At 45.7% G+C, this 18,670-nt stretch overlaps 1 protein-coding gene across 1 annotated transcript in view; it reads right to left on the bottom strand.

Moving 5' to 3' along the window:
- Positions 1-12,807, bottom strand: part of LOC139262377 (fibulin-5-like) — a 164,361-nt gene extending 151,554 nt beyond the window's left edge. Inside the window, exon 1 of the mRNA XM_070877565.1 lies at positions 12,635-12,807. Within this exon, the coding sequence (XP_070733666.1) occupies positions 12,635-12,699 (65 nt within the window). The 5' untranslated portion in view covers positions 12,700-12,807. The remainder of the gene's footprint in view (positions 1-12,634) is intronic.
- Between the last annotated feature and the right edge of the window lie 5,863 nt (positions 12,808-18,670).

Genomic DNA, 18,670 nt, shown 5'->3' with positions numbered 1-18,670 from the left:
GAATTTCCAGCCCCAAGTGTCTTCCGATGCCAAAGCTGGGATAAAGCAGACAGGGTTAGAGTCAAAGGGAGCTGGGAGCCACCGAGCCTCTCAGCTTGCTGCTGCACTAACTGGGGCAGTGAGGGCTGCTCCCTGCTCCCCGGACCAGGCCTCATCAAGCAGGCCACAGTCTGGGGCTAACTTTCACCTCTCATACATTTAATGGAAAGTGAGGAGCTGCAGTTAGAGGGGGATTGGGGGTGTATAATACTAGGCTGCACTTCCCTTTAAAGTCGAACCACTCCAAGCCCCCTTATTCCTCAAACACTCGCCTCCTCACTGCCATGGCAATGTTGGATGCCAGGAAACTGGGCCTTCCTGATGCCCAGTATTGCTAAGGCTATAGCAAAAGGCAATCTGTTAAATGATGCTTTCACATCATGAAGGTATCAGCTCTAGCTCAGTGGGTAGCACGCTTGCCTCTGAGTCAGAAGGTTGTGGGTTCAGGTCCCGCTCCAGAGACTTGAGCACAAAACCTAGCAGGACACTTCAGTGCAGTATTGAGGGAGGTACTGTCTTTCAGCCCCCTCTGCTCTCTCAGCTGCCTGAACTAATGAACAAGAGACATGAATTCAAATCCCACCACGGCAGCTGGAGGAAGTTAAATTCAGTTAATTAAATAAATCTGGAATAAAAAGCTAGTATCAGTAATGGTGACCATAAAACTACCGGATTGTCGTAAAATACTATCTGGTTCACTAATGCCTTTTAGGGAAGGAAATTTACCTTCATTACCCGGTCTGGCCTATATGTGATGCCAGATCCACAGCAGTGTGGTTGATTCTTAACTGCCCTCTGAAATGGCCAAGCAAGCCACTCAGTTGTACACAACTGCTATGAAAAATAATAAGAATAAAAAAACCGGACGGACCGCCCGACATCGACCTTGGCACCGGCTATGGACATGACAGCACACCCAGCCCAGTTGACCCTGCAAAATCATCCTCACTATCATCTAGATTCGCCCACAAGGGGAAAGGTCCTCTCTGCATCACCCTGTACCAAAATTGGGAGAGCTGTCTGAACAGACTAGTAAAGCAACAACCTGACAGTCATACTCACAGAATCATATCTTTCAGCCAATGTCCCAGACTCCTCCATCACCATCCCTGGGTATGTCCTGCCCCATCTGAGGTGATGGCACAGTGGTATATAGTCAGGAAGAAGTGACCTTGGGAGTCCTCAACATTGACTCATGAAATCTCATGGCTTCAGGTCAAGCACGGGCAAAGAAACCTCCTGCTGATTACCACCTACCGCCCTCCCTCAGCTGATGAATCAGTACTCCTCCATGTTGAGCACCACTTAGAAGAAGCACTGAGAGTAGCAAGGGCACAGAATGTACTCTGGGTGGGGGTTTCAATGTCCATCATCAAGAGTGGCTTGGTAGCACCACTACTGACCGAGCTGGCCAAGTCCTGAAGGACATAGCTGCCAGACTGGGCCGACAGCAAGTGGTGAGAGAGCAAACATGAGGGAAAAAAACTACTTGATCTCGTCCTCACCAATCTACCTGTCGCAGATGCATCTGTCCATGACATTCCACCACAATCTGTAACCCCATGGCCCGGCATATAACCTCAGTCTATCATTACAATCAAGCCAGGGGACCAACCCTACTTCAATGAAGAGTGTGGAAGAGCACGCCAGTAGCAGCACCAGGCACACCTAAAAATGAGGTGCCAACCTGGGTAAGCTGCAACACATGGATATTAAAAAGAAGCAGTAGCATGCTATAGACAAGGCTAAGCGATCACACAACCAACGGATTAGATTAAAGCTCTGTAGACCTGCCACATCCAGTCGTGAATGTTGGTGGACCAATAAACAACTAGCGGGAGGAGGAGGCTCCGTGAATATCCTCAACCTCAATGATGGCGGAGCCCAACACGTGAGTGCAAGAGACATAGAAAAGTACAAAGAAAATTGGTGCAGGAGTAGGCCATTCAGCCCTGCGAGCCTGCACCACCATTCAATAAGATCATGGCTGATCATTCACCTCAGTACCCCTTTTCTGCTTTCTCTCCATATCCCATGATCCCTTTAGCCGTAAGGGCCATATCTAACTCCTTCTTGAATATATCCAATGAACTGGCATCAACAACTCTCTGCGGCAGGGAATTCCACAGGTTAACAACTCTCTGAGTGAAGAAGTTTCTCCTCATCTCAGTCCTAAATGGCCTACCCCTTATCCTTAGACTGTGTCCCCTGGTTCTTGACTTCCCCAACATCGGGAACATTCTTCCTGCATCCAACCTGTCCAGTCCCATCAGAATCTTATATGTTTCTATGAGATCCCCTCTCATCCTTCTAAACTCCAGTGTATAAAGGCCCAGTCGATCCAGTCTCTCCTCATATGTCAGTCCAGCCATCCCGGGAATCAGTCTGGTGCACCTTCACTGCGCTCCCTCAATAGCAAGAACGTCCTTCCTCAGATTAGGAGACCAAAACTGAACACAATAATCCAGGTGAGGTCTCACCAAGATCCTGTACAACTGCAGTAAAACCTCCCTGCTCCTAACTTCAAATCCCCTAGCTATGAAGGCCAATATACCATTTGCCTTCTTCACCGCCTGCTGTACCTACATGCCAACTTTCAATGACTGATGAACCATAACACCCAGGTCTCGTTGCACCTCCCCTTTTCCTAATCTGCCGCCATTCAGATAATATTCTGCCTCACATTTATCCACATTATGCTGCATCTGCTATGCACTTGCCCACTCGCCTAACCTGTCCAAGTCACCCTGCAGCCTCTTAGCATCCTCCTCACAGCTCACACCGCCACCGAGTTTAGTGTCATCTGCAAACTTGGAGATATTACACTCAATTCCTTCATCTAAATCATTAATGTATATTGTAAAGAGCTGGGGCCCCAGCACTGAGCCCTGTGGCACCCCACTAGTCACTGCCTGCCGTTCTGAAAAGGACCCGTTTATCCCGATTCTCTGCTTCCTGTCTGCCAACCAGTTCTCTATCCATGTCAGTACATTACCCCCAATATCATGTGCTTTGATTTTGCACACCAATCTCTTGTGTGGAACCTTGTTTTAAGTCTTTTGAAAGTCCAAATACACCACATCCACTGATTCTCCCTTGTCCACTCTACTAGTTACACCCTCAAAAAATTCCAGAAGTTTGGTCAAGCATGATTTCCCTCTCATAAATCCATGATGACTTGGACCGATCCTGTCACTGCTTTCCAAATGCTCTGCTATTTCATCTTTATTAATTGATTCCAACATTTTCCCCACCACTGATGTCAGACTAACCGGTCTATAATTACTCGTTTTCTCTCTTCCCTCCTTTTTTAAAAAGTGGTGTTACATTAGCTACCCTCCAGTCCATAGGAACTGATCCGGAGTCAATAAACTGTTGGAAAATGATCACCAATGTATCCACTATTTCTACGGCCATTTCCTTCAGTACTCTGGGATGCAGCCTTCACAATCCCATCAATTTTCCTAACACAATTTCCCGCCGAATAAGGATATCCTTCAGTTCCTCTTTCTCACTAGACCCTCGGTCCCCTAGAACTTCCGGAAGGTTATTTGTGTCTTCCTTCATGAAGACAGAACCAAAGTATTTGTTCAACTGGTCTGCCATTTCTTTGTTCCCCATTATAAATTCCCCTGAATCTGACTGCAAGGGACCTACGTTTGTCTTCACTAATCTTTTTCTCTTCATGTTATATATGTGGAATTGTATTTACTCTGTACAGCCACCAGAGGGCTCATCCCCTGGAGTCCCAAAGGATCCCATAATCCCTTGGGAACACAGGTACTTAAGGCGGCTTCACAGGTTGGAGAGGTACTCTGGAGACCTGCGATAAAAGATTAAGGTCACATTTTACTTTGAGCTCAGTGTTCAGTCTGACTCTTTCTCCATACACAACAACTGGCAATGAGATACAGATAGCGCATCCAAAGATGCAGACAACAGTGGGCATCCTGGAGAAATTTTTGGAGGGAGATGATTGGGAAACTTTTGTGGAGTGACTCAACCAATACTTCATGGCCAACGAGCTAGATGGGGAAGAGAGTGCTGCCAAACGAAGGGTGATCCTCCTCACCATCTGTGGGGCACCAACGTATGGCCTCATGAAGAATCTGCTCACTCCAGCGAAACCCACGGAGAGATCATATGACGATTTGTGCACACTGGTCCAAGAGTATTTGAACCCGAAGGAAAGCGTTCTGATGGCGAGGTACTGGTTCTACACCTACAAAAAGTCTGAAGGCCAGGAAGTGGCGAGTTATGTCACCGAGCTAAGACGCCTTGCAGGACATTGCGAATTTGAAGGACATTTGGAGCATATGCTCAGAGACTTTTTCATACTTGGCATTGACCACGAAATTATACTTCGCAAACTTTTGACGGTAGAGACCCCAACCTTGAGTAAGGCCATGGCGATAGTCCAGGCATTCATAGCCACCAGTGACAATACGAAGCAACTCTCTCAGCACACAAATGCTGCGACAAGTACTGTGAACAAAGTGATGTTGTTTTCGAATCGTAACGTACAGGGCAGGTCACACATACCTGCAGCTGCATGTCCGCAGATGTCTCAGAGTCCACCATCAAAGGTGGTGAATGCAAGGCCATTAATACCTTGTTGGCTCTGCGGGGGTGATCATCGTTTCCATTCATGCCGAAACAAAGGATACGTTTGCAAGGGCTGTGGAACAATGGGACACCTCCGAGTGTGCAGGCGACATACACACCAGTGGCAACCGGCACCATGGTTGACCACGAAGCAGAACCCATCATCCTCAGCAGCCCTGCAGGGCCCAAAACACCAGGCAGCCCAGCGAGGGGCCAACAAATGATTCACCAACACCAGCTTTCACACCGAGACGATCAACCAGGACAAGAAGGGCACCAGATCGACTTTGGCCCGGGGGTGGGGGCGGGGGGCAGGGATGGGGAGTGTTGTTATATATGTGGACTTTTATTTACTCTGTACAGCCACCAGAGGGCTCATCCCCTGGAGTCCCAAGGGATCCCATAATCCCTTGGGAGCACAGGTACTTAAGAAGGCTTCACAGGTTGGAGAGGCACTCTGGAGACCTGCAATAAAAGACTAAGGTCACACTTTACTTTGAGCTCAGTGTTCAGTCTGACTCTTTGTCCATACACAACACTTCACATATCTATAGAAGCTTTTGCAGTCAGTTTTTATGTTCCTGGCAAGCTTCCTCTCATACTCTATTTTCCCCCTCCTAATTAAACCCTTTGTCCTCCTCTGCTGAATTCTAAATTTCTCCAAGTCCTCAGGTTTGCTGCTTTTTCTGGCCAATTTATATGCTTCTTCCTTGGATTTAACACTATCCTTAATTTCCCTTGTTAGCCACAGTTGAGCCACCTTCCCCATTTTATTTTTAGTCCAGACAGGGATGTACAATTGTTGAAGTGTTTACAATCATCTTCAGCCAGAAGATGATCCATATCGGCTTCTTCCTGAGGTCCCCACCATTACAGAAGCCAGTCTTCAGCCAATTCGATTCACTCCACGTGATAGCAAGAAACGGCTGAGTGCAGTAGATGCACCAAAGGCTATGGGCCCCGACAACATCCCGGCTGTTGTGCTGAAGACTTGTGCTCCAGAACTAGCCGTGCCTCTAGCCAAGTTGTTCCAGTACAGCTACAACACTGGCATCTATCTGACAATGTGGAAAACTGCCCAGGTATATCCTGTCGACAAAAAGCAGGACAAATCCAATCCGGCCAATTACCGCCCCATCAGTCTACTCTCAATCATCAGCAAAGTGATGGACGGTGTTGTCAACAGTACTTTCAAACGGCACTTACTCACCAATAATCTGCTCACCGATGCCCAATTTGGGTTCCACCAGGACCACTTGGCTCCAGACCTCATTACAGCCTTGGTCCAAACATGGACAAAAGAGCTGAATCCCGGAGTTGAGGTGAGAGTGACTGCCCTTAACATAAAGGCAGCATTTGACCGAGTGTGGCATCAAGGAGCCCTAGTAAAATGGTCAATGGGAATCAGGGGGAAAATTTTCCACTGGCTGGAGCCATACCCAACACAAAGGAAGATGGTTGTGGTGGTTGGAGGTCAATCATCACAGCCCCAAGAATTCACTGCAGGAGTTCCTCAGGGCAGTGTCCTAGGTCCAACCATCTTCAGCTGCTTCATCAATGACCTTCACTCCATCATAAGGGCAGAAGTGGGGATGTTCACTGGTGATTGCACAGCATTCAGTGCCATTCACAACTCCTCAGATAATGGAGTCCATGCTCACATGCAGCAAGACCTGGATGACTTTCAGGCTTGGGCTGATAAGTGGCAAGTAACATTTGCGCCACACAAGTGCCACGCAATGACTATTTCCAACAAGCGAGAGTCTAACCTTAACCATTACTACCATCACCGAATTCCCCACCATCAACATCCTGGGGGTCACCATTGACCAGAAACTTAACTGGACCAGCCGCATAAATACTGTGGCAACAAGAGCAGGTCAGAGGCTGGGTATTCTGCAGCGAGTGTCTCACCTCCTGACTCCCCAAAGCCTTTCCACCATCTACAAGGCACAAGTCAGGAGTGTGATGGAATACTCTCCACTTGCCTGGATGAGTGCAGCTCCAACAACACTCAACAAGCTTGACATCATCTAGGACAAAGCAGGCCCCTTGACTGGCACCTCACCCACTACCTTCAACATTCACTCCCTCCACCACCAGCGTACCGTGGTTGCAGTGTGTACCATCTACAAGATGCACTGCAACAACTTGCTAAGGCTTCTTTGGCAGCACCTCCCAAAACCGCAACCTCTACCACCTAGAAGGGCAAGGACAGCAAGCTCATAGGAACACCACCACCTCCACGTTCCCCTCCAAATTACACGCCAACCTGACTTGGAAGTATATTGCTATTCCTTCATCTTCGCTGGGTCAAAATCCTGGAACTCCCTTCCTAAAAGCACTGTGGGAGCACCTTCACCACATGGACCGCAACAGTTCAAGGCGACGGTTCACCACCATCTTCTCAAGTTCAATTAGGGATGGGCAATAAAATGCTCGCCTTGCCATCGGATGAGATGTTAAACTAAGAGCCTCTCAGTTAGACGTAAAAGATCCCATAGCCATATTTGAAAAAGAGCATAGGAGTTCTCCCCAGTATCCAAGCTAATATTTATCCCTCAATCAACATCAACAAAAACAGATTATTTGGTCATTTATCTCATTGCTGTTTGTGGGACCTTGCTGCATGCAAATTGGTTGCCGTGTTTCCTACATTGCAACAGTGCACTTTGGCTGTAGTTGTGCTTTGTGAAGTCCTGAGCTCATGAAAGGCGCTGTATAAATGCAAACCAAAGGGCAAAAAACGTTAGTGGGAGTTGTGTACAAACCTCCAAACAGTAGTAGTGATGTTGGGGAGGGCATCAAATAGGAAATTAGGGGTGCATGCAATAAAGGTGCAGCACTTATCATGGGTGACTTTAATATGCATAGACTAACCAAACTGGAAACAATACGGTGGAGGAGGATTTCCTGGACTGCATAAGGGATGGTTTTCTAGACCAATATGTCGAGGAACCAACTAGCGGGGAGGCCATCTTAGACTGGGTGTTGTGTAATGAGAGAGGATTAATTAGCACTCTCATTGTGCGAGGCCCCTTGGGGAAGAGTGACCATAATATGGTGGAATTCTACATTAGGATGGAGAATGAAACAGTTAATTCAGAGACCATGGTCCAGAACTTAAAGGGTAACTTTGAAGGTATGAGGCGTGAATTGGCTAGGATAGATTGGCGAATGATACTTAAGGGGTTGACAGTGGATGGGCAATGGCAGACATTTAGAGACTGCATGGATGAACTACAACAATTGTACATCCCTGACTGGCGTAAAAATAAAAAAGGGAAGGTGGCACAACCGTGGCTGTCAAGAGAAATAAGGGATAGTATTAAAGCCAAGGTCGTGGCATACAAATTGGCCAGAAATAGCAGTGAACCCGGGGTCTGGGAGAAATTTAGAACTCAGCAGAGGAGGACAAAGGGTTTGATTAGGGCAGAGAAAATAGAGTACGAGAGGAAGCTTGCAGGGAACATTAAAATGGACTGTAAAAGCTTCTATAGATATGTAAAGAGAAAAAGGTTAGTAAAGACAAACATGGGTCCCCTGCAGTCAGAATCGGGGAAGTCATAACGGGGAACAAAGAAATGGCAGACCAATTGAACAATTACTTTGGTTCGGTATTCACTAAGGAATACACAAACAACCTTCCAGATATAAAAGGGGTCAGAGGGTCTAGTAAGGAGGAGGAACTGAGGGAAATCCTTATTAGTCGGGAAATTGTGTTGGAGAAATTGATGAGATTGAAGGCCAATAAATCCCCAGGGCCTGATGGTCTGCATCCCAGAGTACTTAAGGAGGTGGCCTTGGAAATAGTGGATGCATTGACAGTCATTTTCCAACATTCCATTGACTCTGGATCAGTTCCTATGGAGTGGAGGGTAGCCAATGTAACCCCACTTTTTAAAAAAGGAGTGAGAGAGAAAACGGGGAAATATAGACCGGTCAGCCTGACCTCAGTAGTGGGTAAAATGATGGAATCAATTATTAAGGATGTCATAGAAGCACATTTGGAAAGAGGTGACATGATAGGTCCAAGTCAGCATGGATTTGTGAAAGGGAAATCATGCTTGACAAATCTTCTGGAATTTTTTGAGGATGTTTCCAGTAGAGTGGACAAGGGAGAACCAGTTGATGTGGTGTATTTGGACTTTCAGAAGGCTTTCGACAAGGTCCCACACAAGAGATTAATGTGCAAAGTTAAAGCACATGGAATTTGGGGTAGTGTGCTGATGTGGATTGAGAACTGGTTGGCAGACAGGCAGCAAAGAATAAGAGTAAATGGGTACTTTTCAGAATGGCAGGCAGTGACTAGTGGGGTACTGCAAGGTTCTGTGCTGGGGCCCCAGCTGTTTACATTGTACATTAATGATTTAGACGAGGGGATTAAATGTAGTATCTCCAAATTTGCGGATGACACTAAGTTGGGTGGCAGTGTGAGCTGCGAGGAGAATGCTATGAGGCTGCAGAGTGACTTGGATAGGTTAGGTGAGTGGGCAAATGCATGGCAGATGAAGTATAATGTGGATAAATGTGAGGTTATCCACTTTGGTGGTAAAAACAGAGAGACAGACTATTATCTGAATGTTGACAGATTAGGAAACGGGGAGGTGCAACGAGACTTGGGTGTCATGGTACATCAATCATTGAAGGTTGGCATGCAGGTACAGCAGGCGGTTAAGAAAGCAAATGGCATGTTGGCCTTCATAGCGAGGGGATTTGAGTATGGGGCAGGGAGGTGTTACTACAGTTGTACAGGACCTTGGTGAGGCCACACCTGGAGTATTGTGTGCAGTTTTGGTCTCCTAACTTGAGGAAGGACATTCTTGCTATTGAGGGAGTGCAGCGAAGGTTCACCAGACTGATTCCCAGGATGGCGGGACTGACATATCAAGAAAGACTGGATCCAACTGAGCTTGTATTCACTGGAGTTCAGAAGAATGAGAGGGGATCTCATAGAAACATTTAAAAGTCTGATGGGTTTAGACAGGTGAGATGCAGGAAGAATGTTCCCAATGTTGTGGAAGTCCAGAACCAGGGGTCACAGTCTAAGGATAAGGAGTAAGCCATTTAGGACCGAGATGAGGAGAAACTTCTTCACCCAGAGAGTGGTGAACCTGTGGAATTCTCGACCACAGAAAGTTGTTGAGGCCAATTCACTAAATATATTCAAAAACGAGTTAGATATAGTCCTTACTACTAGGGGGATCAAGGGGTATGGCGAGAAAGCAGGAATGGGGTACTGAAGTTGCATGTTTAGCCATGAACTCATTGAATGGCAGAGCAGACTCGAAGGGCCGAATGGCCTACTCCTGCACCTATTTTCTATGTTTCTATGTTTCTTTAAAACTCTCATTTGAATACATTCAACCAAGTATAGTTGGATGTTTGCAACCTTCACCGTCACTTGCGGCACAAAATCCTAGAAAAGGCAATGGGTGCCAGGGAGCGGGTTGAATTGCTGGCCTGATTCATTTCCCGTCCCCAACCGCCCCAAAAATCCAGCCCTACATTTCATCCCTTTCTTAATATTTATTAGATGCACAGGCTTGTAAAAGAAGTCAAAACATTGAAACCAAAACAAAGCCACTAGACTCGACTATTCCAATTCGCTCCTGGGCCATCCTCCCGCTCTCCACACTCTGTACCCTATCCTGTACCAGTGCCACTCACCCATCATTCCTTGTTGACCTACATTGTCTCCTGGTTCTTAAGTGCCTTCAATTTAAAATTCTCATCCTCAAATCCCTTTATGCTTGAGCCCCTCTCTATCTCTGCAACTTTCTCCAGCCCTACAACCCCTCCTAGAAGTCAGCTTTCCCCTCAACTCTGGCCTCATGCACAATCACCCGTTTTACCCACCATTGGTGGCTGTGCCGACAGATGTGTCGGCCCCATACTCCATAATTCCCTCCCTGAACCCCTCTCTTTCTCCTCCAGCATCAGCTGTGGCATAGTGTGTAGCACTCCCACCTCTGAGTCAAAACGTTGTGGGTTCAAATACTACTCCAGACACCTGAGCACAAAAATCTAGGCTGACACTCCAATGCAGTACTGAAGGAGCGCTGCATTGTTGAAGGTGCCATCTTTCCGATGAGACGTGAAACCGAAACCCCGTCTGTCCTCTGGGGTCGATGTAAAAGATCCCATGGCACTATTTCTTATATGACAAGGGGAGTTATATCCCTTGCTGTCCAGGTCAATATTTATCTCTCACTCAACATCACTAAAACAGATTATCTGGTCATTATCACATTGCTGTTTGTGGAAGCTTGCTTTGCGTAAATTGGCTACCCTATTTCCTGCATAACAAAAGTACTTCTTCATTGGCTGTAAAACGCTTTGGGACATCCTGAGGTCGTGAAAGGCACTATATAAATCAAGCCTTTCTTTTTTTCCTTCAACAGCTCCTTAAAATCCACCTCTGTGATCAAATGTTTGATCACCCTTCAAAATATCTTCTTCTATGGCTCAGTGTGTCCATTTTTGTCTCATTACGCCTCTATGAAGCGCCTTGGGACATTTTTCTATGCCAGAGGCACTCTATAAATGTAAGTTATTTTAAAAATGATTCCAAATCAGATGCATTTTATTGCCGTTCTCAAGACAGTGATAAACAAGAATCCATTCCTGCAATGCTACTGCCAATATTGATGGATCGTAAGCTTGACAATCCCACCCCTGATCTAGTACAGCATTATTGACTAGCCTCATTGTAGTTTGTAATCTGAGTCATGTGTGTATGTAAGTGAGGAGGCGACTGCTTTTGTTCCGCACTACTGCCACTTCGACAGGTTCCAAATTCATGGAGAAAGCAGAGATTAGTAACAATATGGTCATTAAAAAAAAACTGGAGCGATTGAATATTCATATAATTGGACGCGTAGTGGAATTTTTTCACAGCTCATTAAATCCAGAGATAATGCCAGAAAACTTGAAAATAGCTAATAGTGTTCCAATTTTTAAAAACAGTCAAAAGTGTGTGATCCTGGGAATTATAAGCAGGCTAGCTCGTGGAGGGAAAATAAAACTGCTATAATCATTTATGAATAAAGGCAATAATCCCAAACTAACACAGGTTTAAGAAAGACAAGTCAAACCATACAAACTCATTGGACTGATTTGAGTATGTCATAGAATGACTGTCTCTGCTCCATTCCCCCTCAATGGCTGAATTAGGAACCTCTCACATCCGTAGAAGGAGCCTTTCTCAGTGATGGGTCACTCCACCTCAGGGGAGAGGAGGCACTTTCAGGACTAATCATATCCCGCAAAGCATCCAATGATTATTGGGACCCTGCAAATTACAATCATTGAACAGTTCTGGATAAACCCTCGACCTAATTCATCTCAGCCTCCTGGCTGAATATGGAAGCACTGAGATAGGTCATAGCTGTGGGAATTGTAATATACTATTTGTTCATTAATAATGTGTAACTAAATACAACACTTGATGCTTGTTTTACTTGAAGAGCAAGTTAAAAACACTCTATGCAAGGGATTTCATTATTCAAAAAACTCAAACTCAATGCCCAAAATATATCAAGCAGATTAAAAACTTATAAATAATGATTTCAAAGATTTATGGTCTGCTGCAGATGTAGCACAAACAGCAAACATTGTGGCATATTTTGAAGAATGATTTTGTGACAGAAGTACAATAAATCTGCGACTTTTGCTGGAAATTAGATTTTTTTTTGTTTAAGTGAAAAGGATTCACTAATTATATTTAATCGCTATCTGGTAATCTTTCAACTATCAGGATTAAAATGTTACATGGTGGAATTACTGTGAGTTTGACATATGTCAATAAATCACCATTTCATCAGATCCCCACTTTACATATATTTTCCATTAATGGTCAGTATAATACACTGCTTTCCAGAAAAAATTGTACTTAAAATCTTGTGAGGTGACGATCTGACCCTCCTGTGTTCACCTGGATAATGAGATGTTAGCAGCAATTTATTGCAACCTTACAGATTAAACCTACCTGATATTTCCTTTCAAGTGTTGAGTATTCCTGAAGAGTAGAATCAAAATCCAGGGGGCTGACATCCTTTGGTAGAACTGCTTGTATTTCCCTTTTCTCTCTAATAAGCCCCTCTGAGCTTTATGTAGCCGCTGGATTTGAACTTGTAAAAAGCCAATGGTCCTTTCCACACACTTTCTCCCCTTATCTCGCAGATACTGGTCTCGCACTGAGCAGCACCTGGTTTCGTTCAAGCCCCCTTCCAATTCAACATTAAACCAATTGGACAAAGAATGCTAAAAATGAACGCTTCGCTCTCGAAGTACGTTTAAAAATGCAAATGGGGGCCTGTGTGTTGCTGACAGCTGGTTTAGATTACAGAGCACCAACTGGCGTGAGTTCCCACAACCAGCTTGTGGATCTTGGCAGTTTAGGGCTCCGTACTTAGTCTTCCTGGAAAGGCTGAGACCTTCAATGTGTTTAAATTGATATGTTATTGCTTTTATATGTTAGCTCATGGGACCTGAATTTGTATTAAATTAAAATTAACTGAAAATGATTTATGGAAAAGCGCCAACACAATCTGATGAAAACCACTACCAATTTAAATGTGATATATGGAATAACGTGTGCAACTTTTTTTCTTTGAATGTATTGAAGTCCGGGGGAAAGTTAATGTAGCTATTACTGGTGGTGGGTGGGGTGGCGGAGGCTGAGGGGGGTGGGGGGCGGTTGAAGTGTGTTAATGGCTACACATTGCGGTGTAGAGAGTGTTCCAGATCTCATCTAGGATATCATGAATCTAAGGCAGTCATTTTTCATCCTTACAATAAAATAAAACTGACAGTCTCAACCTTGGGCTCCGTGACTCGCAAATCAGAGGTGTTTTGGTGAGGTGCCAAATTTGGAAAGTTAGGAAGCTCTGAATACTGTTAAAACACAATTTTGATGTGGGAGAATTGTATTTAATTTTTCTCCCATTTACTACTCGTTTCTGCTCCACTAAGAAATGGTAACAAGGGGCCATTCATAAATAGTGTTAATGGTGTCACTGGTGAAATATATCACAGCTTGCAACATTGACCTGCACTTGCTTAACTCATCCATGTAACATCCCTTCCCACTGAGTATTTAACCCACGAAGATGTTAACACAGCAGAGGGGGGACTGTCATACGAACACACTGGCTCGGATTGGGCGGTAGAAATAACAGTGAGGTTAACAGCGCTCACCATTAGTGAAGAGTAAATCGCACAGCAACGTCCAGCAACTCATGCACAGTTAAAAGTGGAAATCAAGTCGTTCCTGTCCGAGTCACCCTGCTTCTCCAGAAGCTTTGCTTTCACAGTTTCTTGCCGAGTGACGCACCATTGACATATTTGCAACAGCGTGAAGTAGCTGTACTTACGTGATAGAATTCCATTAAGCACGCCAGAAAAGGCTAGGGATTGTCCATTCCAGTCTAAGTGAATTTTTAATGGCGTAATAAGTCTTAATTAATGCCAAACAACCTATCTGGCACTGAAAATTAACTCTGACAAGTGTGGAGTCTCATTCCTTCAGATTTGAATGATTGATGAAAAATTTTTTTAACTTTTTCTTTCTGTCTCTTTTATCTCTTTTCTTAACCCCATCTTTCTTTCCCTCTTTTTATTTCGCGTTCTGAACATGATTTGGCATTGAATTAAATATTCTAACTTACACTTCATGGTGTAGATTCTGCGTGGCTCAGTCTGATTGGTTAAGGAGACACACTGTTGCTCACCCAGTTGACACAGGTCCCAGATCCCCTGTAGAGGGCGCCACACAGTTTCAGATTTCAAGTTACCACTACTTCCAAAGCAATACCCCACAGAAAGTCTGTGGATAAGTGTAATGAATGGCTAGTGCCGTTCATTCGCCCCTAACTGCAAAATCTCTGCCATTGTATGCTAATATCACAAAATAATTTCTAGACTCTGGAGTATTTTCTTAAATATTTTTCATGTTACTGCTGTATTGGATGAGGGTGCAGTGTTCCATAACCATTGCTTACTGCTTGAAACCCTCATCCATGTATTTGTTACCTCTAGACTTGACTATTCCAATGCACTCCTGGCTGGCCTCCACGTTCTACCCTGCATAAACTTGAGATAATCCAAAACTCGGCTGCCTGTGTCCTAACTCGTACCAAGTCCTGTTCACCCATCACCCCTGTGCTTGTTGACCTACATTGGCTCCCAGTTAAGCAATGCTTCGATTTCAAAATTCTCATCCTTGTTTTCAAATCCCTCCTTGGCCTCGCCCCTTCCTAGATCTGTAATTTCCTCCAGCCCCACAACCCCCCCCCCCCTTACCCCCCCGAGATATCTGCACTCTTCAAATTCTGCCCTCTTGAGCATCCCTGATTATAATCGCTCAACCATTGGTGGCCGTGTCTTCAGCTGCCTGGGCACTAAGCTCTGGAACTCCCTCCCTAAACCTCTCCGCCTCTCTACCTCACTTTCCTCCTTTAAGATGCTCCTTAAAACCTACCTCTTTGACCAGGTTTTTGTTCATCTGTCCTAATTTTGCCTTATATGGTTCGGTGTCAAATTTTTTGTCATAATAGTCCTATGAAGAGCCTTGGGATGTTTTATTATGTTAAAGGCGCTATATAAATACAAGTTGTTGTTGTTGCTACACTCTGGTCACTTAGGGGTCAGGTAATTATTGCAGAGTGCAGCGAACTGCTGATAAGCAGCAGAGTTGCCACGAGAGAAACTATTTCCGCTCTTTGGGGAGTCCAGGACATGGGGACATAGCCTAAGAATTAGAGCTAGGCCTTTCAGGAGTGAAATTAGGAAACACTTCTACATGCAAAGGGTGGTAGAAGATTGGAACTCTCTTCCACAAACAGCAATTAATGCTTGATTAATTGTTAATTTAAAATCTGAGACTGATAGATTTTTGTTAACCAAAGGAATTAAGAGATATGGGCCAAAGGCATGTATATGGAGATCTGCCATGATCTCATTGAACTTGACGACTAATCTCCACAACTCTGCTGCCAGCAACCCGGGAGAAAAATAATAGGGGCATTAAAAATATTATGTTTTTATTCATAGTCTTTCAATACTTCTGTTTATTAGTTACAAACATATTGGCAGTGGGAAATAAGGCTGTTTGAACAATAATCAAGAATTATCCAATGGGGCAACAAAGATTTTTTTTCTTTTACAATTGGCGTGGGAAGGCCTGCACTATGAGGATGGACATATTCGGTAACCAATGGCAGGAGCACGGGGGCGGGGCAGTTGGAGCCAGAGGGAACACTGCACCCTCTAGGAATATATCCAACAAGAGTGGGCAACAGTGGCTGCAGTGTGTACCATCTATGAGATGCACTGCAGCATCTCACGAAGGCTTCTTCGACAGCACCTCCCAAACCCGTGACTTCTACCACCTAGAAGGACAAGTGCAGCAGGTGCTTGGGAACACCACCACCTGCAAGTTTCCTTCCACAACAGCAAGGCCAGCATTTATTGCCCATCCCTAATTTCCCTTTAGAAGGTGATGGTGAGCCGCCTTCTTGAACCGCTGCAGTCAGTGTGGTGAAGGTACCACCACAGTGCTGTTAGGGAGGGAGTTCCAGGCATTTGACCCTTGTATTTGTTCTGTCAGACTGTAGAGTATGGTGAGCAATAATTCTGATTCTCCAGCTAGCTTCAACACTACACCAAGAAATATGGCTAATGGTCAGAGATTCAGAATCCAAATCCTTTAATATATGCAGTGTAAAACTGTTGGTAAAGAATAAAGATCCAGAATTCTTGTAATACAACAGTAACAATCGAATAAAACCAGCAATAATGAGAAGTTACTTATCTCTTACTGTCTATCAAAGATAAGATACAATAATTCCAGAATGATTGGATAAGGAGAAGTTACTTGCATAACTGTACTTCTAGAAAGGTTCACAAATACAGAAGATTCGTTTCTGATTAACAAAAGTTAAAGATAGTTTTAGCTAAAATGGAGGCGGGTCCATGCTTCCTCTCTCACCATGTCTTCTGCCTGTCTGTGTCCAGTCGGAAAACACCACCCGTTGGCAGGAAACGGCAAGACAGCCCACGGTGGCCACAAGCTGCCGAAAAGCTCCAACCATTACACTCCCCGTCTAAAAGTAACAAGGTTTGAAATGTTTACTAGTTAGAGTTTAGTTCCTCTTAGTTCTTGGGATAGCTTCGAAGCAGGCATCATCTGTATGAGTACACATTCAGTCTCGGGTAGCTGCGACGCGTGCCATCGCTGCAGACCATACCATACCATCTACCTTACGTACCTTCCATCATCGGTGGGGTAGGACTCGGAGGCACGTGCAGGTGGCCAGCGAAGTTCTTTCTGCCGGAGGAGAACGACATCCCCGACTGAGGTGTCCGGCTTTGTCTCGTTCGTCTTGTGTCGAGGCTGCCTGCTTTGCCGATGTTTCTTCCACTGTCAAATCCGGAGTTGATCTGCAGGTCGTTGGTTGTCTGTTGGCCTCTCGTAGTAGGTCTCTCCACCGTGGGTCTCCCCGCCATTCTGTCTCCGCGTCACGTGCATGAAGGAGACATGCCCTGTGTCTTGGCATTCCTTGCAATGCACCTTGGCCTGGCAGTCTTGCATTTTGTGGTGGTTGCCACACCTGAAACACAGGCTGTTGGCTCTGCAGAGTTCTCTTCGTTCTTGAATGGGCTTTTGGCTGAAGGCGATGCACTCCGACAGATGATGGCCTCGCCCGTCATGGTAGAGGCACATCTCTGAAGTTAGCAGCGTGGGTGCCGACTTCATAGGTGTACATATTGCCAAGTCACAAAGGGAAGAGCTGGGGCTTCTGTTTACTCCTGTCTTCTCCAAGGTTGGCTGACGGACCTGGCTAAATGTGTAAAGGTCGAGGTTGCTATGCTGTCTGGCTTCGCTTTTCAGGAATTTAGCCAGCACGGCGAAAGGAGGGTAGCCGCCATTATCGGTCTTATGTTCTGATTTGTGCTTCCTCCATGCGTTGCGTATGTAGGTGGGGAGTTCTTTGTGCGTCGGGTGAAGATAGTGGAGGTAGTAAAGCAGCCCCAAATCGGGCAAGTCGTCCATCTGCGCTGCGAAGTCCGTGCACAATTCGGCAAGTTTGAGAAGTCTGTGGCCTTCGTCTGCCCTGAACTTCAGAAAGCTGTCGAGCTTTTGAAGGACGGATGTTGTAATCCTCGTCTTGTTACCAAAACTCTCTTCGAGTTCCTTCCACGCTTCCTGATAGACTGTTTCAGGGTCCGAAACGTACTGGTGCCGGAACCTGTCTATCAATACCTTGACCTTCCCCCTTTGTGAATTTGGCAAGAAAGGTAAGTTTCTGCGTGACTGGGGTGAGGATCTGGTCTACCATGGCTTCGAATGCATAGCATCATGGCTGAAACATGATGGGGTCCCCATCCTAGACCTGGGGCTCGTGTACAGGTTGGCGCTGATGAGCAAGAGTGTCGGAAATGTCCTTTGTCAGGTTGAGGAATGGCTCCCTCTTGTTGGTTGCCAGCTCGAGAGGACGGAGGCTCGAGTAGTTCGGTGCTACGCCATTGGCTGGTGGAACAGCTTTTCGTTCCGTCCCAGATGGCTGAAAGATCGGGACCGCTGTCCGAAGCCGGATTATAGGGGCAGACTTAGCCGACCTGTCTGCGAGGTGCTGAAATTGCGAGACATGGCCGTTTGAGGTCTGTTCTGGTGAGGTTTGGGCCCAAGGCCTCTGTGCCTCTTGCTCAGCTCACTGCATCTCCTCTACCCTTGCTTGCTGTACAGCTGTGGTTTTCCGCGGTTTTCCTGGCTTGAAGTCCCTGGAGGTCTGCCTTTGCCTTCGCTTCTGCCGCTTTCAACTCGGCCGCTTGTCTCACTACAACCTCCTCAAAGTCTGCGTTCTTGGCGGCAGCAGCGGTGTCGGCACGAGCGTTGATCAAGGGAATCCGACTTGAGGACCATGTTCTTGAGCTCTTTGTCGAGTGTCCTGACCGTCTGCTGACGCTCGACCGTGATTCGAGGGCCACAATGTGGGGTCACTCCGTCATGTGGGCGATGGCG

This window comes from Pristiophorus japonicus, chromosome 4 (assembly GCF_044704955.1).
Source record: "Pristiophorus japonicus isolate sPriJap1 chromosome 4, sPriJap1.hap1, whole genome shotgun sequence".
NCBI classification, from domain to species: Eukaryota; Metazoa; Chordata; class Chondrichthyes; family Pristiophoridae; genus Pristiophorus; species Pristiophorus japonicus.
The sequence above is the reverse complement of the archived record's forward strand: the minus strand, read 5'-3'. Positions and strand labels throughout refer to the sequence as shown.